Below are 21,709 nucleotides of genomic sequence, written 5' to 3' on the forward strand. Positions count from 1 at the left end.
GCTGGCGGAAAAAGAAAATCCATCATTGCCAGGAACAGGTAAAACCAAAAGGCTCTTTCTCCTAATGAAACTAGCTTTCCAATTTCAGTATTTCCACATCAAGCTAAACAACTTGTGTGCGTGACATCTAGAAATATGGTCTTTGGAAATAAACCAACTTGGTTGATGTTTCTGGGGTTTTACAGTTTTTTCCCTGACTTCCTGTTATCTGCTTAAGGAACTGAATGCGTTTTTTTTTTAGGTGTTGCTTACTATTTAGTATTTTCTTACTGTGGCCGACACGGCTCACACTACATGCATAGGAAACAACGTAACGGCATAAACCGAAGCACAACAGAAGTGTCATACAACGGGAATGAGGAACAAACGTATTTACTTCAGTTTCAAGCTATTCAGCGCTTCTTAAGAAGTGCGTGATTTTTGTACTAGATAACATTATTTCTTACCAACATACTTTTTGTTAGACAAAAAGTGTTAGACGCATATGTACCTATGTTAAGAGCTGGCTAAATTTATATTTTTTGACAAATGTATATTAGTAAGAAATCACGTTATCTTGTACAAATATCATGTACCTCTGAAGAAGCGCTTAATAGCTTGAAACTCTTTTTTGCCCAATGTAGACTTGATCAAGGGTTTGTACCCTGAGGCTCTGGAACCACGTATGGGTCTTTTGTCCCTCCATTGGCTCTATGGCTTTAAAGAAAAATGCTAATGCTTTAAAAAACAATAACAGGGAGCATTTTTAATTTGAAAGGAACTTGTACGTGATGATGTATAAACTGAAATGGGAAAAAAAACAGAAAAGGCTAATTATGTGCAAACACATACCAAATGGAAATCAAATTATGACAAAGACTCTAACATTTCTATGTTAAATGACGTCTTAGACATGTTTAAACTAAAATAAAATAAAATTGTCATACATAAATGCTCAAAAATATAACACATTTCTACTCTAAATTGTCCCTAGGTGTGAACGTGAGAGTGTATGGGTGTGAGATTTGTGGCCCTGCAACAGACTGTCCTGTCCAGGATGTCCCCTGCCTTCCCCCGGCCAGGATAGGCTCCAGCCGCCCTGTGACCCCGAAAGGGACAGAACAGTTTTAAAAGATGAATGTATGAATGTTGTACTGTAATTCAAATAAAGCAAATATTTGAAAGCTAAATGTTATGACTAAAAGGCTTTACTACCTCAAAAAACAACATATAAGTATATATGTTTTATTTTTTTCTCCAAACGGTGAAGTGCGACTTTGTGGCTCTTATTGGGTTTTAGTCAGGAAGAAACCAGCCCAAACGGATCTTTTGTGTTAAAGGTTGCAGACCCCTAAACTAGATGGCCAGAGTCTCATTCCGGATGCCATCTTTGGTCACCAATAGCAACCAAGCTGTCAGTGATACCTATAGTGAAGAATAACAACTTTGTAAATGCAATTGATACACGTGTACGAACTGGAGATCCAAGCCATCTGACTATTTTCTGCAACAGCAGAGAGGAAATGTATTTGTAGGTCGTGAAATTCTAAATTGGCACTACCGCCTTGCTACACTGTTGGTTATGTGTTACATGAATACATCATGAGGAGATCCTAAGTATGAGCAGCAGAAGTCTGCTGGCAGCGAGAGACTCTCACAGTCACTGCGAGTGTTGTATCAGGGTGAAAACTTAGGTCTTGGAGGTCGTAAATCATACGTTTGTTTTGAAGCTGCTGAGGCTGTGTTTCCATTTTTTGCGTATTTCCACAGAATCAAGACATTATCAGATCCTTCATTTGTAAGCAAAAAACCTGAAGATGCATGTTGAAAAGCTATTGCTCAATAACTATTAACAGCAAAATGGAAATCACTGCTTTGCGTCATCAGGATTCTTTTTCTATTTCTTTTTTAAGTTGTTCCTTTTCCGAGCAATAGTAGCATGGAAAAGCACCCTGTGATTAACCCCCCATTGCCTACAGCTTCTACAGTCAACAGTGTCTGGGTAAGATTCGGAGTTTCAGAGCGTGTATGTACTTGCCCAACCAAGCCTTGGATCAGGCAGACTGTGCACACAAACACACACACACAAACACACACACATACGCACAGGCACCGGGTATCCCCTCCCTTCTCCCTAAAGCTTTGGAGCTCAGAGCCAGACCGCCTCGGCATGCATCCCTGCCTTGGGGTGCCCTCTCAAGCTGAGGCCACAGATCCACGACACTCCGTGGTCTGGACTTTATCCTTCCTATCTGCGTTTTTTTATGAAGATTTTGGTTCAGATAAAGAAGCAAAATGGAGACTGGAAGATTAGACTAACTGATGCGACGACAGTGATACCCACTATCTGATGGCATGCAGTCTGTTTGTCATTGTTCAACAACAACAACAACAACCTGCAAGAATACAATGTACAAACTTTCGCTGTAAGAATTCAGAGATGATCTCCAGGACATGAGCCGCTGTGCAGCAACACATTTGCAACTCAGTTTCTAAATACTCAACACAATAAAGTTGCCGATTACAAAGAGTTTCAGCACACCAGTGTTACAACAACACTGATGCATTGAAAGAAACCAAAAAACATGGTGAGTCACTGTGACACGCATCAAAACATAATTTCTACATTCAGTTTCAACACGCACGTTTGTACGGTGATGCTTTATGCTAAGTTTTATTGACTTGTTAACTAAACATCTAAACATTGCTGCTTTAAGACTGGTCAAAACTGTCAGATATGCCAGACTTGATCTTAATAAAGCAAGAAATAAGTGATCAACTCACAAACATAATACAAAATGTTCTTCAACCTAAATGTTTATTCATTTATTTTCAAAACTGTAATCAAAGAAAAATAATTGTTTTGGTTCTTATCCAACATATTTAACACATTTTTCTTACATAAGACTTTACTGAGACTTCAGACAAGACATAATATCAGGCACTCAAACGGAGGAGCTGTTAAAATGCATGAAACACAAGATTACAAGTGTTGACAGGGAAAATTATGATCTTCTTAATGTTAGGGTATAACTCAAACGGGGGACATTTTCTCTGCGATTACTTAACTGTTACATTCAGAACAATTTGTCCAAGTATTTTTAAATCATTTTTTGTAAATGTTTTTTACAATTTCTCTGCTTTTTTTGTGGTAACTTTTACATTTTTTTATGTAACATTAATGAATGATTGTATCAATGCGTTTATTTTGATTGATCTATAAATAAATAGTTACATCATATAAAACTCAATCCTTCACTTTATCACTAATCCTTTTACCCTTTTTATATATTTTATATTGTCATACACTTTGTAAGAACCAACTTAAAAAAGCCCCTGGTTCATCCTGTCCTGTTCCAGATTTTTTTCTCCCTGAAATGATTTTATTAGAACTCCAGAAGGACTTTCAGCGCGTGTTTGTAGAGTTTGCTTGCATGTCTGCGCGCGCGCGTTTGTCTTGTTTTGGCTGCTTGAGGGCGCCTGCCCCCAGCTGGGCGGGGTTTAAGATTTCCTTAGCTGCTATTGGTGGGAGCCCAAAAGGGGGCGGAGACACTTCGGGAAAAAACAGACAAGATGCGCTCCAGCGAGGCAGTCAGCAACTGAGATTTACGCAGAACCGCGTCTTAACTAAATAACAGATCTTTGTTGACTAGGAGAGGAAAAAACACAACAGCCTGACGTGATTTGTCAGTGCAGAAGTGATCTTTTGGTCGTCATCCCTCACAGTCCTTTGCTGCAGTCACCTTTGCAGGAAAAAGTTATGGATGTTGTGTGTCTGATCATGTGCTTGGCGCTGACCGCTGGTGCGTGGATCGCCTCCGCGGAGAGACACAGCGTATACTGGAACAGCTCCAACGCAAAGTAAGTGTGTGTGTTTTCACTAAATGTATCCTGCAGCTTTTTTTAAAAAATTTTTAATACCTTCTTTAGATCAGTAACTTTATGTAACTTTCTTTGCAACATTTTACGCATATCAGCTGTCGTCCTTTGCGCCAGTTTTCTCAATGCTTTCCTTCATATCACAGTGTGAAGGAAGTCCGATGCATTCAAAGCAGTAGATGATGTCTGACAGATGGACACACTGACCACTATATTTAACCGCAGCGCGCAGACACTTGCATTCTGTGATAGTAGAAAATAGACCGACAAGTATGAACTTGGCCCGCGGAGTCTGCGTGGTCTGCACCTGCGCGCGTGTCATGGAAAGCAGAATTACCCAATCGATTTGAATCACGAGAGTTAATTGCTTAATAGGGATTTTATCCACAACGTCAGTTCTCGGTATCTGTTGTTCACGGTCACGAGAGAGACGGCGTGAGTCATGGCGATGGAACTGGTGATTGGGTTTGAGGTCAGAAATGTAAATGATATCCGCACACTAAAGGGATCGATTCAGCTTGACATGTACTTGTTTTATTGAGCTTTTAGTGTGGAAACTGAAGGAGGATATGTGTTTGTTTCTTTGTTTTCTTTCTTAAAGGTCAATTAAGAAAAATAAGAGCAAAAACTATTATGGACGTTAATTGAATTAGTGGCTTTCTAGTTGCCCTTAACAAAGACAATATGCAGAGGATTAAAACAATAAGTCTGCAACTGGATAAAAAAGGCAAATTGTACTCATAATTGGATAAGAAGTCTAAAGGCAAATCCTTATGTTAGAGTGGTGTCACAGTCTGACCTCTCCTCTCACCTGAGACAGCTGGTGACCCCTGAGACAGTGGCTGCAATCTACCAAAACCAAAGGAATATGGAGCGACAGAAGATTTTCTCTAAATGGGACAAACAGATAAGAGAAGGATGGCAGATGGAAAGAATGGCATGGTCCAGTGTAAAGTGGCATCTCTAATCTCACCCTGAACTATTTCTGCTGGCAAATGGGAGTTGCATAACTAGATAAAAAAACATCATAGAATAACACTGATCCCTTCTGCTGTATGGCTAAACATAGACCCTGACACAGATAGACGGACAACTTTGATGCATAATCAACTTTTGACATCACATCCGCACACTGATGGAATTATAAAAAAAAGCTCTCAAATCAGCAAGAATTTAGCGCCCCCTAAATCCCCCTCCTCCTGCTGCTCTCTCGTCTTTTGGCCATCCTCTTTTCACTCTTGTTGAACAGCTGACCACCTGCCCAGAACTTCTATTTTATGATCAATCAGTCACCTGCTTAGTGCATCAGATAGATCCTTTAGGAATTGTTGACAGAAGAAGGCCATGGATAATTGATGCTAATTGATTTCTTAGTCTCTCTGTGAGCTGCAGTGATTTGTCTTGTAGTAGGGCAGTGACCAGATGGTAACAGTCTGCCCATTCATGTTTGGTGCTTTAGAAACACACTGCTATCCCTGGAGGTTGTGTCTTAAGTCTCCAGCAAGTTTTTGCTTTGTGTGACTTCGTCACCGGTGCCTATATATCCTGTACTTCTAGTCCTGTCCAGATTCTCCACAGCGATTGTTTGTGTGCTAAATCCCAAATTGAGTCTGGTCCAGTCTTGTTTTTTCACTGCGTGCCTGTGCTTGCGTCGGCTTCATTAGTGTGTGAGGAAGAGGTCGGACCAGTGCTGCCCTAAACTGGCTTTGAACAGACAGCCGTCTTATTTCTGTTGTGGACTGACAGCTCGTAACCGTGTTTATGTGTGTGTCTCCACGTCAGAGTAGAACAGGGAGTGGCCGACAGCCGTACGGAGACAAGATAAATGTGTGACTCACACTTACATGAACTGGGGGGTTAAAGCAACGACTAGGATGTTAATATTAGCCTCGGCCAGCATTCCACGTTACTGTTACTATAGTCAACACTGTCAGCTGTGCGTGCGTGTTGGAGTGAATGTTTTTTTCCCCCCTCTGTACCTGTCTGTTCCACTCATCTTTTTACTCCTACTCCTCTCTAACAGCTGGGACTCCTCCCAGGCTGTCCTCAGGCCCTCATACCTTAATCTTTTTATCTTATTAATTAAAGGAAGATCTCTTTCTTGGATGCTGCTAATATCCCATTCCTCCTTTTTTGTAATATGGGGTTGCCCTCATCTCTCTTCCAATTCCAGTTTGTAGGCAAACAGTCAGGATATTGCTGAAATTAAATAAATGGCAGCAGCTAAAGCAGTAGGGCCTGCTGTTACACGTCACCGTGACGATAGGTTTAGAGTGAAAGTAGTCGATTTCACCCTCATCTCCGTGCACTTAGTACATTCTGTCTCTTCTTGTGTTTCTTTTTACTTTTTATCCCCCGGCCCTCATCCCGTCTGGTTGTTAATCTCCCTGGAATGAGAACACACACACACACACTGACTAACAGATTACAGACAGTTTGTAATCTGACCACCTGACCCACAGACACAAAACCATCATCCCGCCGGCCTCGCTCTGCTCGCGCTTATGACTCTATGATCCTGTGATGTAACCACTGTTCTCTAATCTCCAATCGAATCCATCAGAACAATCAATTACGAGCTGCATCTCCATTTGTGCCGGCCGTTGGTCATCAGAGAGATTTGTCAGTACAGTAACTCCTGCTGACATAACGGCGCTCTCACCAATCATCCCTCATCCCGCTGTTTTCTCTCTGCTCTTCCTCTCGCCTCCTTATCAGTGGTCCAGACTTCCTGCCCCCTTTCTTTACTCCATTGACCTCACACTCTTTCTGACAGACCTTCCAGTGTTTTTGCCAGAGTACTTTTCCACCTAAAAGGACAGGACAGCCCTCAGCTGTGGCTTTACTAACATTAGTGAGGCCTGCTTTCACCCGTGAGTGTGGTCAAGCATGCCTGTGTGTGTGTTTGGGTCTACACTGCTCATTCATAGCATTGTAGGCATACCTCAGTATTGGTGTCCATTTAGGGCTCACTGTCGCCCCCATGAAGGTGGAACTGGGGACAGATGGAGCTCTGTTCTTACACTTGAAGGCTGTTTAGGATTAGTTTATTTAACACTTAAAAAATCTGCGTTTTTTGCAGATTCTTAAGTAAGCAAATTAACTCTTTGTGACCACCTCCCTAGCATATTAAACCAAGCTCCATACCATTTAGGCTTTTTCTATTCATCACAGAATGGAAGGGGGGGCTAAAGATGAGGTGGGAAGAGTGAAAGGCTTTCTGGCAGCAAAAACATGGGGGAAGGGGAAGTCGGGGCATGGGTGCAGGGCAGGAGAAGGGTGAAGGGCGGAGAAACAGATTTGTGTTGAGAAATTAGCCTGAATGAAGAGCTTTGGTTTATTATGTCAGGGTGTTAAGGCGGGACCCAATAGAAGATATGGCGGGGGGTGGGCTTGTTTTCTGAGCAATAATAGAGTGGTAGACAGAGGGAGGGGAGAGGGGACAGTGATGGATGATGGGAGAGGTTTTTGAGCAAACGAGAAAAGGAGAAAATTTGAATTGCAGAAATGATCATCCTGCTGCAAACGATGCTTGATTTTGGAAAACTGGTTGGGAATGTGAGGCAATAATTTGCATCGGTGCAAGGTGTCTGATGTGTTCTCTTCTGTTAGATTGAACTAGAAGTTGATGTAAAAGGACTTTTCATTGTGCATTAAATTGGGCCTAATAGAGCAGCTAAACCCACAGTGACAGCTCCTCAGCCACTGTGAATGGATGTGTGAATCTGTCTTACCACAGTTAATGAATCGGGTATTATGTGTACAGCTCATAGGGGAAGTGTGTGAAAGTGGGATAAGGCATTTGATCAGTGCGCCTTTGGAGCGCTGTCCAAACCACAGGGCCCCTGTTGTGACATTCCACAGTGTGCACAACCTGCACACCAAATGGAGGCGGAGGGTTCAACTTGCTGGTGTTTAAGTACCGTGGGCGTGTTCCTTGGATGTGTTGTGTTGCCTGAAACAAATGCTATCAATTGCAACATGAACTGACTTTTTGGGGTGGAAAAATAAAAACTAAAGATGGGGGGTGATGGGCAACTAAAGGGGGACAGGAAAGGGATGGCATGACAAAGACAAAAATAGGAGCAGTAAAAAAAAAAAGAAAGAAAGAAAGGGCAACAGCAAGACTTCAAAGTTTCACTAAAAAGAGAGCCAAGTGTTGGAAAAGTCACCTACTACAATAACCATCAGATCATATACCAGCATATACCCTCACAACACACACCCCTTGCCAGCTGACGCAAAAGCTAAAGTAGCTTAGGAGTGAGAAATGACCTGCAGAGCGGAACAAAGACAACAACCTTCCACCCTCACTGTTTACCCACACATCACTCACATGAAGCGCACACACCCACAAACACACAGGAGACTTCACTAGGCCCTGACAAACAGATGTGCTCATGAGCCTGGGGCACAAGACGCCCTGAATATGGGTCTTCAGAGAATCTCATGAGTGAGCATGCCGAGAGAGAGGAAAGTGTGTGGAAAATAGGGTTGCAGCGACTCACACAGCTGGCTCTCACAAAAGGTCTATCAGTTTTATGCGCCTCTTGCTATCATGAGAAATCCTGGCGAGGGGGGAGCGCCGTTGAGTGAAGACAGGCTGGCTGGACGCGTCGAGGTCGTCCAGGTTCCTTGATCTTTTGTCCACATAAAGATAACTCGATCTCATAAAACAGAATGCCTCCGTACAGACGCACACCCGAGACACAAACTGCACACAAGGTAGTGAAAACTCCACGGGGGTTTAGGTAGAGGGGTTGAAGGGGGCCTTGTAGCCTTCAGGCATTCTGTCTACCGGGAGGCAAAGGGTTTAATTACACCCCATTCAATCCTCCTCCCCCCCTTTTTTTTACAGAACACATTGGCCCCAGACCTCTAACAGCTTTTAATTAGACAGGCCAATGGAGAAGGGGAGGAGCAGGGGAAATGAGGAGGTGAGGAGAAGGATAAAAGGAGTTTTCTCAAAGTGCGAGTCATGAATGAAATTAGCAACAGAATCTGTCTGTTCGGTTGGCTTCTGACAAGCCTTAGTTTTCACGCAGAGGTCTGCCAGACCACTAACAAGGGCCCAGTGTGGGAAAAAGGTATGGCCCATAGTATTTAAACGGTTTCTCTGCTTCAGAGAGAACCACTTGAAACCTCAAAATGTCATGTCTATCCTGTTATTACTGCTTTGAATGGAAAAAAAAGGCAAAACAAGACGGGATTAGACATTATTTGGCCAATTAGGCTGCAGCAGACCCGTCTTTGTTCCTCTTTAATGAAACGCTTTCTTGGCAAAGGCAAACACAGACATAAACACACACCTGTACAAAAGTGCAGACATATACAAAAGGCTTTTTTTTCTCTAAGGTAAAGCAATGAATATAAATAATATTAGCACTGGAAAACAAGTGTGGGGCTCTGTTCTGCTAACAAAACATGTTTCGACAGGTATGTTGTCGCTAATTAATGCATTAGCGGCGAAGACACATACACAAGAGGAAGACAGAAGGGGCTGCAGGCCCTCTTTTTGGAGCCAGCTTGTCTGTAAGCTTGCCAGTGGGGGAGTGGGGGGGATCCTAACAGGAGCCACATCAACAGCACAAGAAGGGGTCAGAGCCACCACGTCTCAAGCTTTTGATGGTGCGAGAGCAGACATTGCAGCACACCGTGGCAGACACACAGAAGCTCGCGTCTTGTCACATTCAATCTCTGTAGTGCGCTAAACAAAACATCCACAAACAGCGCCTCAGCTCCAACACTGATTGAGTTTGCAGATTAAAACCTGTTGCCCCTGAGGATGTAACAAGAGTAATGCTCAAGTAAAAACTCTTTCCTCACCTCCTGCCTTTTGGCACAATGGCAGCGGACAAAAAAAATAAAAAAACAGCCCATCTCACGCACAACCTCGGCTTCATTGTGTTTACTTTAAAGGGTTTAGCCTTCAGATCTGTGATCCTGAAAAGTAAAACCAGTTTGTAATTTTTTTTACCCATATATTATGTTTCTCTTAGGTTCTAGTAAATGTGTCCCTAACCCAGTGCGTAGGTACTTATTAACAGTAAGTAAAAGCTTAACTCCAGGGAAAATTAAACACAGCTTGTTGGTGAAAGCCTTTTGACTCTCCCTCTCTGTTATTTATTAGATTCTAAAAAGCCAAAGAGATGAACAAAGAAGCGACAGTGCTTGAAAACTAAATAATGACTGAAGATGAGAAGAGAAAAAAGGAAGCCTTACAATCACTCCCTGCTGTGTCGTTAAAGAAATCTGTGAAAACAGGAGGGAAAGTCAGCACAGATGTCTTACTGCTTAAATTTACCTGGTTCTACCTTTATTTTGTCTATGGTTTTTCCTGAGCTGTCATTTATAGTCCTTTCATTGAAAAATTTGAGACTCCAGGTGTGCCTCCTATAATCTTAAACTTGATTGGGATCTTTATAGTAGTATCAGTGCACAAGCTTGCCAAACAAAGATTATCATGTGAAATCTTGACTGCCACCAAACTTGCTTTATCTCAATTTATTGTCAGATTGTTTTTCAGCAGAATATTGTGCTGTTTTGAGTTTCATTTCATTCGAATCAATGAAACCAACTTCTCTTTTTACTCAAAACCCTTTCCTTTCTCGTCTCACTTTTGCAGCTTCCTGTGGGACGACTACACAGTGGAGGTGCACATCAACGACTACCTGGACATCATCTGTCCTCACTACACCCACGGAGAGGTGCCGTCCCATCAGGCCGAGCGCTACGTCCTGTACATGGTGGAGAAGGAAGACTATGATGTGTGCAAACCTCACTCCTTCGATCAGCTCCGCTGGGAGTGCTCGCGGCCCTTTGCCCCACACGTTCCAGAGAAATTCTCCGAAAAATTCCAGCGCTTTACACCCTTCACCCTGGGAAAGGAGTTTAGACAGGGAGAGAGCTACTACTATATCTGTAAGTATCACTGATAGGAGTTTGGATATTTGTTTTTTTTATCAGATCAGCCTCTTACTATTTTGTTGTAGTTTTTTTTCTTCTTTATTAACTAATCTTTGCTATCTTTTTTTGTCTTTTCTAGCTAAGCCAATGCATCACCACGGCGCAGATTGCCTGAAGCTCAGAGTGGATGTAGTTGGACGCAAGGGCTTTTCAAAGACTTCCCTGGAAAAGTCCAAGGCAGACAAGACAGACAAAAGCTTAGATGAAGAAAATATAAAATTTTCTGCAGTTGGAGGGGTTCACAACCCTTCCAACCAACTCCCAGCAGGTGAGGGTTCTTTCACTAGTGCTGCATCTAATCCCAACTCAGCTGGGTGTGTTAACCATTCCAGAGCGATTACATTTCTTTTTTGTGCTGACCCTCTCTGTCTTTTCCCTCTTCAGATGATCCTGCTGCGATGGAGCCAAAAGTTCAGAGGAGCATTGGCAGCTCTGCAGCACAGCTCGTCTCCTTGTCGCTTTTCTTTACCATGATCCCAGTTTTATTTGCCCCAGTTCTACACTGAGGTGCACAAAGACTTTAAAAACAGACTTTTCCAATCCAATGCTGGTCATTGGAAACGATCACTCCGTTTTTTTTTTTTGTTTTTTTTATTGGAACTTTTTTATACAAGCATGGAAGGTGTGGTGTCAGTGTGTGTTTGACGTGTTTGTTCGAGTGAGTGTGGAGCGTGGATCACTCCAAAAGAAAAAAAGGACCCCAGAGACATTTTGCTACCCACTTTCCTTTGAGGATGGAAATTCTCAGTTCTAAACAGTGAAGATCAACATTTCTTTTCAGCCATTACTAACAAAGACTACAGGCAAAGCGATTTGGACTTAAGTTGAAACTAATGGAAGACTTTTGTCATCATGCCATGTTTTCCTGTGTTCTTATTGGTACAGCAGTGCTTTGTGTCTTAGCAAATGTTCCCTCATTTTGCTTCTTCTACATGTAGAGAAGTTATTGGTTTGTGTAATGTTTTTGGCAGTTGTCACAGTAGCATTAATATTGTAGGATCCTGGTCATGTTGTGTAGCACTCAGCTCCTGGTTATAACTCCTCAACTTTTTCAATTTAGAAAACATTGGTAATTTAAACTTTTGTTTTGAGAAATCAAGCTTTAATAAGACTAAGAAAGTGAAATTTTATATTTGTTTGTTTCTGTGTACATTAAAGAACTCAGATACTGAGATTGTTCAAATGTTTACATTTTGTTTCAGAATAAAAGCTAATTATACTTTCTGACAATTTTGCATCACTTGTTAGAGAACATTGTGAATAAATTTGCAACCAATAGGAGTTTCAGGAGCTGAGCTTCATCTGTACTGTTTTTTTCTCCTCATTTAAATGCAGTCTTGATTATGTCATGGTACACTGGCCCGATCATCAGAACCTCATTATAAACTGGGCTTCCCAGAATGCATTTGTTTTCTTTGCTTTGGTCCATTTGTTAAATGTTAATATGTAAATTTGTACATAAAAAAGTTATACGAAAGTGTTTTGAAATGTGAAAAATTTCTGATAAAATAAAAAAGAATATTAAAAAAAATAAACGGTCTGGTTTTTATCAGGTATGTTGACATTTTCTTTCACTGCAATGTTCTTTGGCTCTTGATATCCTACTGAAATCATGAAGGTTTTCGAGGATGACACAATTTATTGGCAAAGCCATTTGTTTCTCCGCCTGATGAAATCTCTCCAGCCAGCTCCAAGTTTCCACCCTTAGGTCTCTTCTTTTCCTCGTCTTTCATCCCTAGTGTGCAGCGTGACCTGGCTTAGGTTTCACAGTCTCAAAGCCAAACAGAAGAAGCAAGAGTTCACTTAAAAAGGAGAGTCCAGAGGGAGAGAGGGCCCCACTAGCAAACTGACAATTGGGTGTGAAGGTGTCACTCGAGCGTCCTTGCCTGCAGCCTTTCAACCCCCTTTCCCTCCATTTTTGCGCTTTCTTTTGCTCTCCTGTAAACCTTTTTGTGAGATAAAACCAAACGTCCTCAGACACAACTGTTCGCCGGAATGTGACGGTGCTCCGTGCACGTTCAGTGGCTGCAGACCTCAAATCTGACTGAAAACTGTCAAAAGTCACCGTGATGCGTAAAACCTATAGCGTATTCCTATAATCCCTTCACAAAACAAAAGCTGCTGGTTTTTCCATCGTGACGTCAAACCTAAATTGTATTACCAATGAAAACACACCCCATTCAGCTGTTTCTGATCAAAATTGAAAAAGAAAATGCCAGTTGATACATTTGTGTCAACTATAGAAAGATTCAAGAACCAAATTATGAAAAGGAAATGTGTATTAGTGATTAGCATTTCTCCATTTTTGAAGAAGCCATCAGCAAATTTATGAGTTCAAATCAAGTTTTATGCTTTTTAGGGGTATGAAATAACATCATCACTTGCTATAAGATTTACACTTTTTGTTCTTGCAATTCAAGAATTTGTTATAAGGCCAGTGCTGAGAAAAAATGCCAACTGTTACATTATATAGATATGAGATAATTACTAATATTTGAACGTGAAAGTAAAAAAAAAAATATCAGATTTAATGGCACAATGTGTCAACATTTTCAGGAATGTTAATTTATTTAGAAAAAGGAAAAATTAACGATTGAGGGAGAAAAATGTGATCTGAAATTACGTTAATCAAGAAATAGTTAAGAAGGGTAGTTTTTCCTCACCATTGGTAGATTATGGTCTAGAGCTTTAGCATGATAGCTTACTTACTATCAAATTTACTCAGTATTGAAAAGTCATTTAAAAATCTCAAATGTGCACACTTTATAAATCAATGAATGTAGAGTTGATAAGAAATAGTGGCATCTGTCAATTCCAAATCTTTAGAGGTATATTTCTTTACTTAAATTGAAGAGAAAAAAACAAGAATTTTTTTCTTCTACGAACTTTCTTAAAAACTCTACTTGTTTTGATGTCAACATTAGGTTGAAACTGGAACTGAACTGAAACTGAAAACTGGAAAGTTGGACTTTTCAAAAAACTCTGGTTAAAGTTTGATTTTAATACTGCAGTGCAGTCAGTTGCCATAAAGGTTTTTCATCACAGTTTAACATGTATTACAGTTTGTTTGCTCAGATGTCCCCCTTCAAATCTGATTGATTCACTGATGTGCAGACAAATGTGCTGCATGCCAGTTTGAACCTGTAAGCTTTCATAAGCTATTTGTGTTCAGTCGCTAAACTTTTCCTCAGGGAATTTTACCACTTTGTAGGTTTTACAAGAACAAAAACAGTCAAACAAAATTAAATTAAATGGATAATGTCAGATGTTCATGTAAATGCACAGTCTCAAGTTTCTGAATTCATATTCCTTCGCAATTATTCCATTTTGTCCCCACAGCTTGTCATTTTCCAGAGTTTTTTATTGATCAGCAGAGTAAAAACATGTTTACTCATTCAACTGGCAATGTAATGACTCCTGTTGAGCCTTTTATTCAATACAATTTTACCTCCAAAAACACTGAACTCAGAAATATTATTTGGTACGACAACATGACAGCAATTTTCAAACAAACTCAATGGAATATGACTGCTCTCATGAACATAAAAGATAGTTATTTTTTCCATTTCTTCTTCTTAGTTTGGTTTAGTTGTTACAAACATTGTGACAGTTTAGATTGACTGATTGTACAACTTTTCCTTTTATATCATAATGGTAAATCAAGGGTTGAATTTGTAAAAGCTTCATGAAAAAATACCTGAGAAAACGACAGATTTCTTCTAGAAGCGCCTGAGTAAAGATAGAAGCAATAAAGACGCGATTTAAATTTTGAATTAATAATAAATCAATTAAAGCCTTTTTTCTTCAGGGACCCAGCATCCATGATGCCCAAAAGAAAATAATAATTAATGTTCGTTTATTTGATCAGATCAATTAAATTTCTTTTTGTCGACCCTAATAGGTTTGCTAATGGTTTGTTTCAGATAATTACCCCTCCTCAAATTGCATGTACGGACACATAGAAAATTAAGACAAAAGTAAGATTTATAATTTGGTTCATAAATAAACTCCATACACATCTGTCTTGAAAACTCATTGTTGTTATAACACACACTGATTTTTGTACACGGATAAATAATCTAAATTGTATATTTTTGCTGTATTTTATACACAAAAAAATAATAAAATGACTGTAAAATAAGGCAGCTAAATTCAGAACAAATAGAGAGTGATAGGATCCTCTGCATTTCTCATAAGTTTATAAGTTATTTTTACATGTAATTGATGTATTCACAAATTTCTTTATATGCTCCTTTGTTATTATTATTGAAACAAAAATGATACATATTTCCTAGTGAAATACTAAACAGCGATATTTCAATTAGTAAAAACTCGTTTTTTTATTCTGAAACAGCTGTAAAACAGGAATTATTGCTGGAAAAGGATACGCCTTCCGTCCGTCAGCTTGGAAATCGCAACGTAATGACGCAATGTGTGACGTTTCGGAATTCTCCTGCCTTCCAGTTCGATAGCCAATCATATTGTAGTAACACTGCTTGCAAATACGGAAATACATGGACCGCGTCTTCTTAGTTATTTTTTTAGGGTTGGCGTGTTTTGGTTTAAAAAGCAGTGGTTAGAAATTAGCTTTTTAGTAGAATTTAAAAGGGACTCGTGCAATAGACTGTTTTTTTCCACTCTATGGATTTTCTGCTGTTTCTATCATGGGCATGCATCGTGTTTACAGTCGGGATGTTCTCGACAGGACTGTAAGTTTTCCTCATTAGTCGTAGTAGTACAGCATAGTTTTACTGAATGTATCGGTTTTCGTTTGTTAAAAAAATATTAAGATGAAATGAAGAGATGGGTTCTACGTGTTTTAACTAGTGGTCGCGCGTGCTTGTTGTGTGCGTGATGTTTTTGCCTAATTTTGCTTCTAGATCCGACCTAAGAAAGATGCGCGAATCCAAAAGTGCAGAAAACATACAGTTTCTTCCTTTCCTCACTACGTGTCTGAAGTAACATTTTACTTTTCCTTATATCTTATTCATTCACTGCAAGCTGCAGTCAATTTGCGGCATCTAATTCTCTACTTGTTTCCATAGTAACCTGGGTTGGTTATTTTACGGGATCCTGAAGAAAGATCACACAATTGTTTTTGTCAACACCATTGGAGCTTTACTTCAAATCCTCTACATAGTCATGTACTTCTATTACACTAAAATGAAGGTAAGTGATGTAAAATAATAAGGTCTATCACCAGAAAGTGTCCGACTTTCTCAACTTCTCTGATTGTTTTTGCTCCAGAGGCAGGTGACTCTCCAGACCCTGGCAGCAGGAGTCACACTGATCACCGGCTGGCTGTACTTCACCACCTTTCTAACTGAAGGAGAGGCCCGGCTGAACCAGCTGGGTCTCACCTGCAGCGTGGTCACCGTCAGCATGTACCTGTCCCCGCTCTTCGATCTGGTAAGCCACGTTACAAACACACCTAAGACACGGTGGGCTGTACAGCAAGTCTTTAGGTCCAAAGGAATATTGAGATGGCAAAAAAATATTAAAGGAACAGGAAAAGTCACAGTGATCCTAAAAGAAAATTGGAATTTTATAAAAAAAAAATAAGAAGTCCCATGAGGTTATTTTAACCTAAACTCAAAGGTCTTGGTTTTCTCAACAAAGTGCATATAAAAAGTTTATATAACTCTGTTATAATGCCACATTTTGTAATGTAAAAAAATAGACCATTAGTTCATAACTATTTATCTTTAATGGAACCTATACACTTTTTACAAATAATTTAAGACCTGAAATTTTCTAGACGATTGGAGTATAAATAGGATAAAAATAATAATGGCATGGATTTATCTGCGTTTTTCAGACGCTCAAAGTGCTTCCAATGAGTTCATTATTCATTCACTCCTCATTCATTCTGTGGTGATGGTAAACTACTTACCCTGGGACAGACCGACAGAGGCGTGGCTGTCAGTACGCACCTACAGCCGCTCTGACCGGGACATTCATGTGCATTCACACACCAGTGGAGCAACACTGGAGGCAGGGAGGGTGAGGTCCCTGGGGGGAACGGGGATCAGACCGCCGACCCCTTCAATCATTGACCGACCTGCTCAGCTGCCTGAACCACTGCCGCCCAGAAACTTTTTATTCAAATGAAAAAAACCCTCACACCCTCAAACTTGTTGTTCACCTTTCAGCTTAATGCATCAGGGGTCACCACTGGAAGCAGCGTTCACTGATTTGCACAAGTGGTTTGGCAGAAGGTTTTTACGCTGGAGGCCCTTCCTGACACAACCCTGTATTTTCAAGGCACAGGGAGACCCAGATAGGGTCTTGCCTAAAGACCCACACCAGATTTTAGGCCTTGGAAGCGAAGCCAGGGCGTGGCAGTCCTACAGCTAGCCCGCTGAGCTATCCAGCCGTACACCCTTAAAGTAACAATTTGTTTTTATTACTATTACTTTATTATTAATACTTTGATTTTATTATACTAATCTTTTTTGCAATAAAGCCCCAAGTCTATCAGTTGGTGAAAAGTCATCCCTTTGTGCAGCGATTTTCCCCCCACACAGATTTTCAGTTTTGGTCTCCAAAACCCTGGATCTTTTGTGCTGAATTTAGTTTATGCTTGGGGTCATTATCTTGCTGAAAGATAAAGTTCTTCTTCATCTAGCAGAAACCTGAAGTTTCTGTGACAACACAGACTGGTTTTAAGAATGTTTCAGAATTCCTTGATGCTCACACTACCGTGCTTCACTGTGGGTCTGGGGTTCATGTTGGCGAACTGTGTTCTTGCTTTTGAATGGCAGATAATGCTCTTGGGCATTTTGCGAAAATGAGATGGGCTAGAATCTCTCTTTGTAGGAAAAGGCTTTTGTCTTGCAACCTTAAACAACGGTCTACAGAGGGGCAAGCGTTGTCACATGTCCTACATAACAGTTACTTGCAAGAAATTCCTGTAGGCCCTTTAATCTTGCTTTAGGCCTTATTGAAGCTTCTTTGATCAGTTTTTTATTTTGGTGGGTAATCCAGTTGGTAGTAATGTGGCCGTTGTGTCCTAATTTCTCCATTTGGTGACTTGTCTTTACCATGTTCCAGAATAATGCCTTGTGTTGTTTGTCTACTTCTCCTGACGAGGCCACGGAAATGATGCCAGGCGATTACTGACTCCAGCTAAAGAAGGTTTAAACATTATTCCCACATTTTTAATTAATTTAACACTCAAAGTTCAAGAGGATCTGTAGACTTAAGCACTCACTTTATTTTAACTTTATTTTTACTTTTAAGCCTCCACTTCAAATGTCAAAGTTGATTTTTCACTGTAGTTAAAGCTCTAAACAGATTTATGATGATATTTAGCCATCACAAAAACCCAAACTATATCACAAAGATAAGTGGATTCTTACAACCACATCAATTAACATAAAAGAAAAGGGAAAAGATAATGCATCATCTTGGTGACATTGTGACCTAGACACCCGAGAATGGCTAAGATGATTAAATATATTCTGTTCAGGCTGCACAGTTAAGCACAGGCATGTGGAAACTTTTACCTTAGACAAAGCATTGGAAGTACATCAAGGAAATAGAGTCAAATTATTACAATTGAATTTCATTCCGAAGGGAACCGATTACTTTTAGCCTTTTTTTTAAGGAAAACTGTTTTTATAATACATAAAATCTGATTATTTGCCATTTAATTGCAGCCTTTAAAAAAAACAATAAAGGTTTCCTATTTGTACATATTTGTAGGTCACCAGGTTGCAGTTCATTGTATAAATACTTATGCATAAGATAACATAATTAAGTGGAGATTTTTCAGTAAAGGGGATTGTGAAAGCATCTGAACTACTCTGTTAGCATTGATGCAGAATTAGCAGCTTTACTGTTCGGGTCATTGTGTTTTTTTTTACGCATGTGTGCACTCTCGACTGTCCTGTACCCCTCCCTTTGCATTGTTGAAGTCCACGTTCTGCTCCGAGACCCCTGCAGTGATGTGCACGCGTGGACAAGCAACCTCAGAATTATCTCTTCATGTGGGCTCCTTCCTTTTTGTGTTCAAAGACAAGCTTTGAACCTAACACATATTTATTTTAAAAAAAAAAGGTTGCACATTCTCTGTAACACCCAGTGTTGAATTTGCACAAAAAATAGTTTATTTCTTTAAACATTGGGACAAAATAAACCTAATTCTACATTTAAGTCAACTAATTTAATGAAACTGTTGAAACTATAAAATGTGAGAATATCCTCAAAAACGTTTGCAGGCACATTTCACAGAGGACTCACTGTTAACAGTGGCAAATACACATTTTTACTCTCTAATCCATTCAGCTCCTTCTGTCACCGGTGGATGCATGTGCACCAGCAAATGAATCCATCTGTTTTTTCTCCTTCCTTTAGCTGCTGCATGTCTCTTTTCTGATTCCTTTCCTTGGTTTTTCCTGTTTGTCTCCTTCCCTTCATCTGACTCACAGACCTGAACGACACCCGCTCAGCTTCCTGCCTTTCTTTCCCTCATTTGTCTTCCTGTTATGTGAGTCTCTGTGCTTCTTTTCTTTGGTTATATTGTGTTGTTGTTTTTTTTCCCTCACACGTATTAGCATAATACAATAGAGGGAATCTAAATATTCCTTTTAAACTCAATTTAAAAGATAAAAAAGAATGGTATAGTTTTTATTTTTATGACCTGATTTACCAGACCTCTAATAAAAAGTACCAAATTTCCTGCACACACACACATGCACACACAGACTGCAGTGCTGTTTGTTTTGGATTTTCAGGTGATCAACTTGGAGCGATTGAGCAACAGAGAACAGGAACAAACAGCAGTATTCAGATGGGGTTTAGCCTGCATGCTCCTTGAACAAATGGAAGTGTACAGCCCTGGAAGATGGCGTGACCTCTATTGTGTGCAGTGTGTGTGGTTTTCTGTGACACAAGGTTAACGGGGGATACCCGGGTCACTGTAGCGCATTGATTACTGTGGCTGATCAGCTCCAAATATGGAGACCGATAATGTCCTGTAAAGAGGGGCTAGAGAATTGATGAAGCCTTGAACTACATAGACTTTTTTAAGCTGAAATGCCGCCCGATAATGTCGGTGAAGGTTCTTATTTATCCAGGTGTTGTCTTGAAGTTGAGTCTTGGCATCTGGACTTAAGATCTTCTTCCTTGTCCTCCAACCCTTCGTCCTCCTATTCATCAAAGATGATTCAAGTGGGGTTCCTTCTGTTCTCTTTCAGGTGGAGATCGTCCGCAGTAGAAACGTCCAGTGCTTGTCTTTTCCTCTGACTGTAGCCACCTTCTTCACCTCAACCTCCTGGGTCCTCTATGGCCTCCAGTTGAATGACTATTACATTATGGTAAAAGACTGTGGTTTAAGATTAGACGAAAAAACCTTACTGGTTATCTTTTGTACTTATTGTTTTGTCTCTTCTAAGGTTCCAAATACACCAGGGATCTTCACCAGTCTGATCCGATTTTATTTGTTTTGGAAGTTTGCACCCATCACTCAAAGCTCACCGACCTACAAGGCCTTGCAGATGTGAGGACACAAACTCAGAGGTTTCCTGTCTGTTGACTCCATGGACAGCATGGCAGCAACGTCGCAGTACTAAAGGAGTAGCTACAGACTGAAAATGAATTCAGGATAATTGTCTTGAATGGGATTTTTTTGCAGTTGTGTGTTAATTGTGTGACCTTTGCTTTGTTTTTGTGTCTCCCCTAAGTGCCTTATGTTAGATCATATCTGCCATTGAAGGTCAGTGGCGTTAATAGATGGGTGGATTGACACGAACCGTCAGCTCCATTCCATTATTTGCCAAAGATGGTGTAGAGTAGAGTTTCTGACAGCTATTTTGATGCTATTATTTATGTTACTCAAGGAAGAAGCCCATTGGAGTATACTGTTTCATATTTGTTTGTTCAAGATGGAAAAGGAATATTTTAAATCAGACTTGGTACCAGTGCCTTTGTGTAATCGTGTATTCAGAACATAATGTCATACGACTGGCATTTGTTTACTTATATTTTTGTCTGAACATTTTTAGAGACAAAGTGCTTGTTGAGCTTTTGTTCAAAAGCAAGTATTGTTTACCTATTTGTCTATCTAGTTTTGTATAATGTATATATAAGACCTTAGTAAAGTTCAGGATTAAACCAACACAAAGTGTTCTTTTGTCAGGAAGTGTAAATGACTGGTTTTCTGGGTGTCTCCTCACGATGTGAAAACAAAATTACAAAATAAACATATCTGACTCACCAACTTCTAAAGCCTAAAGTCTCCAATGACTGTAGAAAATATTTCTTAGCTGCTCGTTTGTGGCATTGTGTACACAGAGAGAGCCGAACTCGACCTATTGGAGTAGGAAGGTATTGTTTTGACGGCAGTAATGAGCTTGCATGCAGGTGTGTGTGTGTGTGCGTGTGTAGTGGTGGTGGTGTTGGGGGGGTTAGGGGGGTAGATGAGAGACAAAAGCCTGTTTGATGGTGCAGCAGTCCAAGTGCGCTTGTTTGTGCGAGTGTGTTGATACAGAGTGGGCAGTGGTGGGAAAGACCACAGCAGAGGTTCTCATACGCTGTGTGTGCGAGTGAATGTGCGTGTTGGTTCAAAGAGCCTGGCCCTGACGGAGAACACAGATAACACCATGTTTTTGGACACCAAGTCAGTGTTTTGAAGAATCTGAGAAGAGTAGGAAATCTCACTTACAGTTGAATGAAATAGGGATGAGGGTATTTGTGTGTGTATGGTGGTGGTGTGGGTTACATGCAGTTGAAGCATTTTGATTGTTTACATTCACAAACAATATTGATAGAAATACCCATCATTTGAGAAACTTCAGGTATATCTTTACTTATTTAGTTGAATATGAGGTATTGGATAAAAACATGACAACATGTCAACTGTCGTGTTTAGGGCATTAGTCAA

General features: G+C 40.2%; 2 protein-coding genes across 2 annotated transcripts; both read left to right on the top strand.

Annotated features, from left to right (window-relative positions):
- Positions 1-3,554: 3,554 nt before the first annotated feature.
- Positions 3,555-12,346, top strand: efna1 (ephrin A1). Its single transcript, XM_004077896.4, has 4 exons — positions 3,555-3,840; positions 10,484-10,779; positions 10,904-11,092; positions 11,209-12,346. Exons 1-4 carry the CDS (start codon positions 3,740-3,742, stop codon positions 11,328-11,330), a joined length of 708 nt encoding a protein of 235 aa, XP_004077944.1. The 5' UTR covers positions 3,555-3,739; the 3' UTR covers positions 11,331-12,346.
- Positions 12,347-15,290: 2,944 nt separating this feature from the next.
- On the top strand, positions 15,291-21,050 carry slc50a1 (solute carrier family 50 member 1). Its single transcript, XM_004077897.3, has 6 exons — positions 15,291-15,533; positions 15,705-15,782; positions 15,870-15,993; positions 16,072-16,233; positions 20,025-20,144; positions 20,223-21,050. The coding sequence occupies exons 1-6, from the start codon at positions 15,466-15,468 to the stop codon at positions 20,328-20,330; spliced, it is 660 nt and encodes a 219-aa protein (XP_004077945.1). The 5' UTR covers positions 15,291-15,465; the 3' UTR covers positions 20,331-21,050.
- The last annotated feature ends 659 nt before the right edge of the window (positions 21,051-21,709 follow it).

The sequence above is a fragment of the Oryzias latipes genome, chromosome 16 (genome assembly GCF_002234675.1).
Source record: "Oryzias latipes chromosome 16, ASM223467v1".
NCBI classification, from domain to species: Eukaryota; Metazoa; Chordata; class Actinopteri; order Beloniformes; family Adrianichthyidae; genus Oryzias; species Oryzias latipes.

Bases quoted from the DNA above. Each gene is read 5' to 3' on its own strand.
- efna1 (XM_004077896.4), top strand. From the start codon at position 3,740: ATGGATGTTGTGTGTCTGATCATGTGCTTGGCGCTGACCGCTGGTGCG. The intron at 10,780-10,903 runs GTAAGTATCACT...TGTCTTTTCTAG, and splicing joins AGAGAGCTACTACTATATCT to CTAAGCCAATGCATCACCAC. The intron at 11,093-11,208 runs GTGAGGGTTCTT...TTCCCTCTTCAG, and splicing joins TTCCAACCAACTCCCAGCAG to ATGATCCTGCTGCGATGGAG.
- slc50a1 (XM_004077897.3), top strand. From the start codon at position 15,466: ATGGATTTTCTGCTGTTTCTATCATGGGCATGCATCGTGTTTACAGTC. The intron at 15,534-15,704 runs GTAAGTTTTCCT...TTTTGCTTCTAG, and splicing joins GGGATGTTCTCGACAGGACT to ATCCGACCTAAGAAAGATGC. The intron at 16,234-20,024 runs GTAAGCCACGTT...GTTCTCTTTCAG, and splicing joins TGTCCCCGCTCTTCGATCTG to GTGGAGATCGTCCGCAGTAG.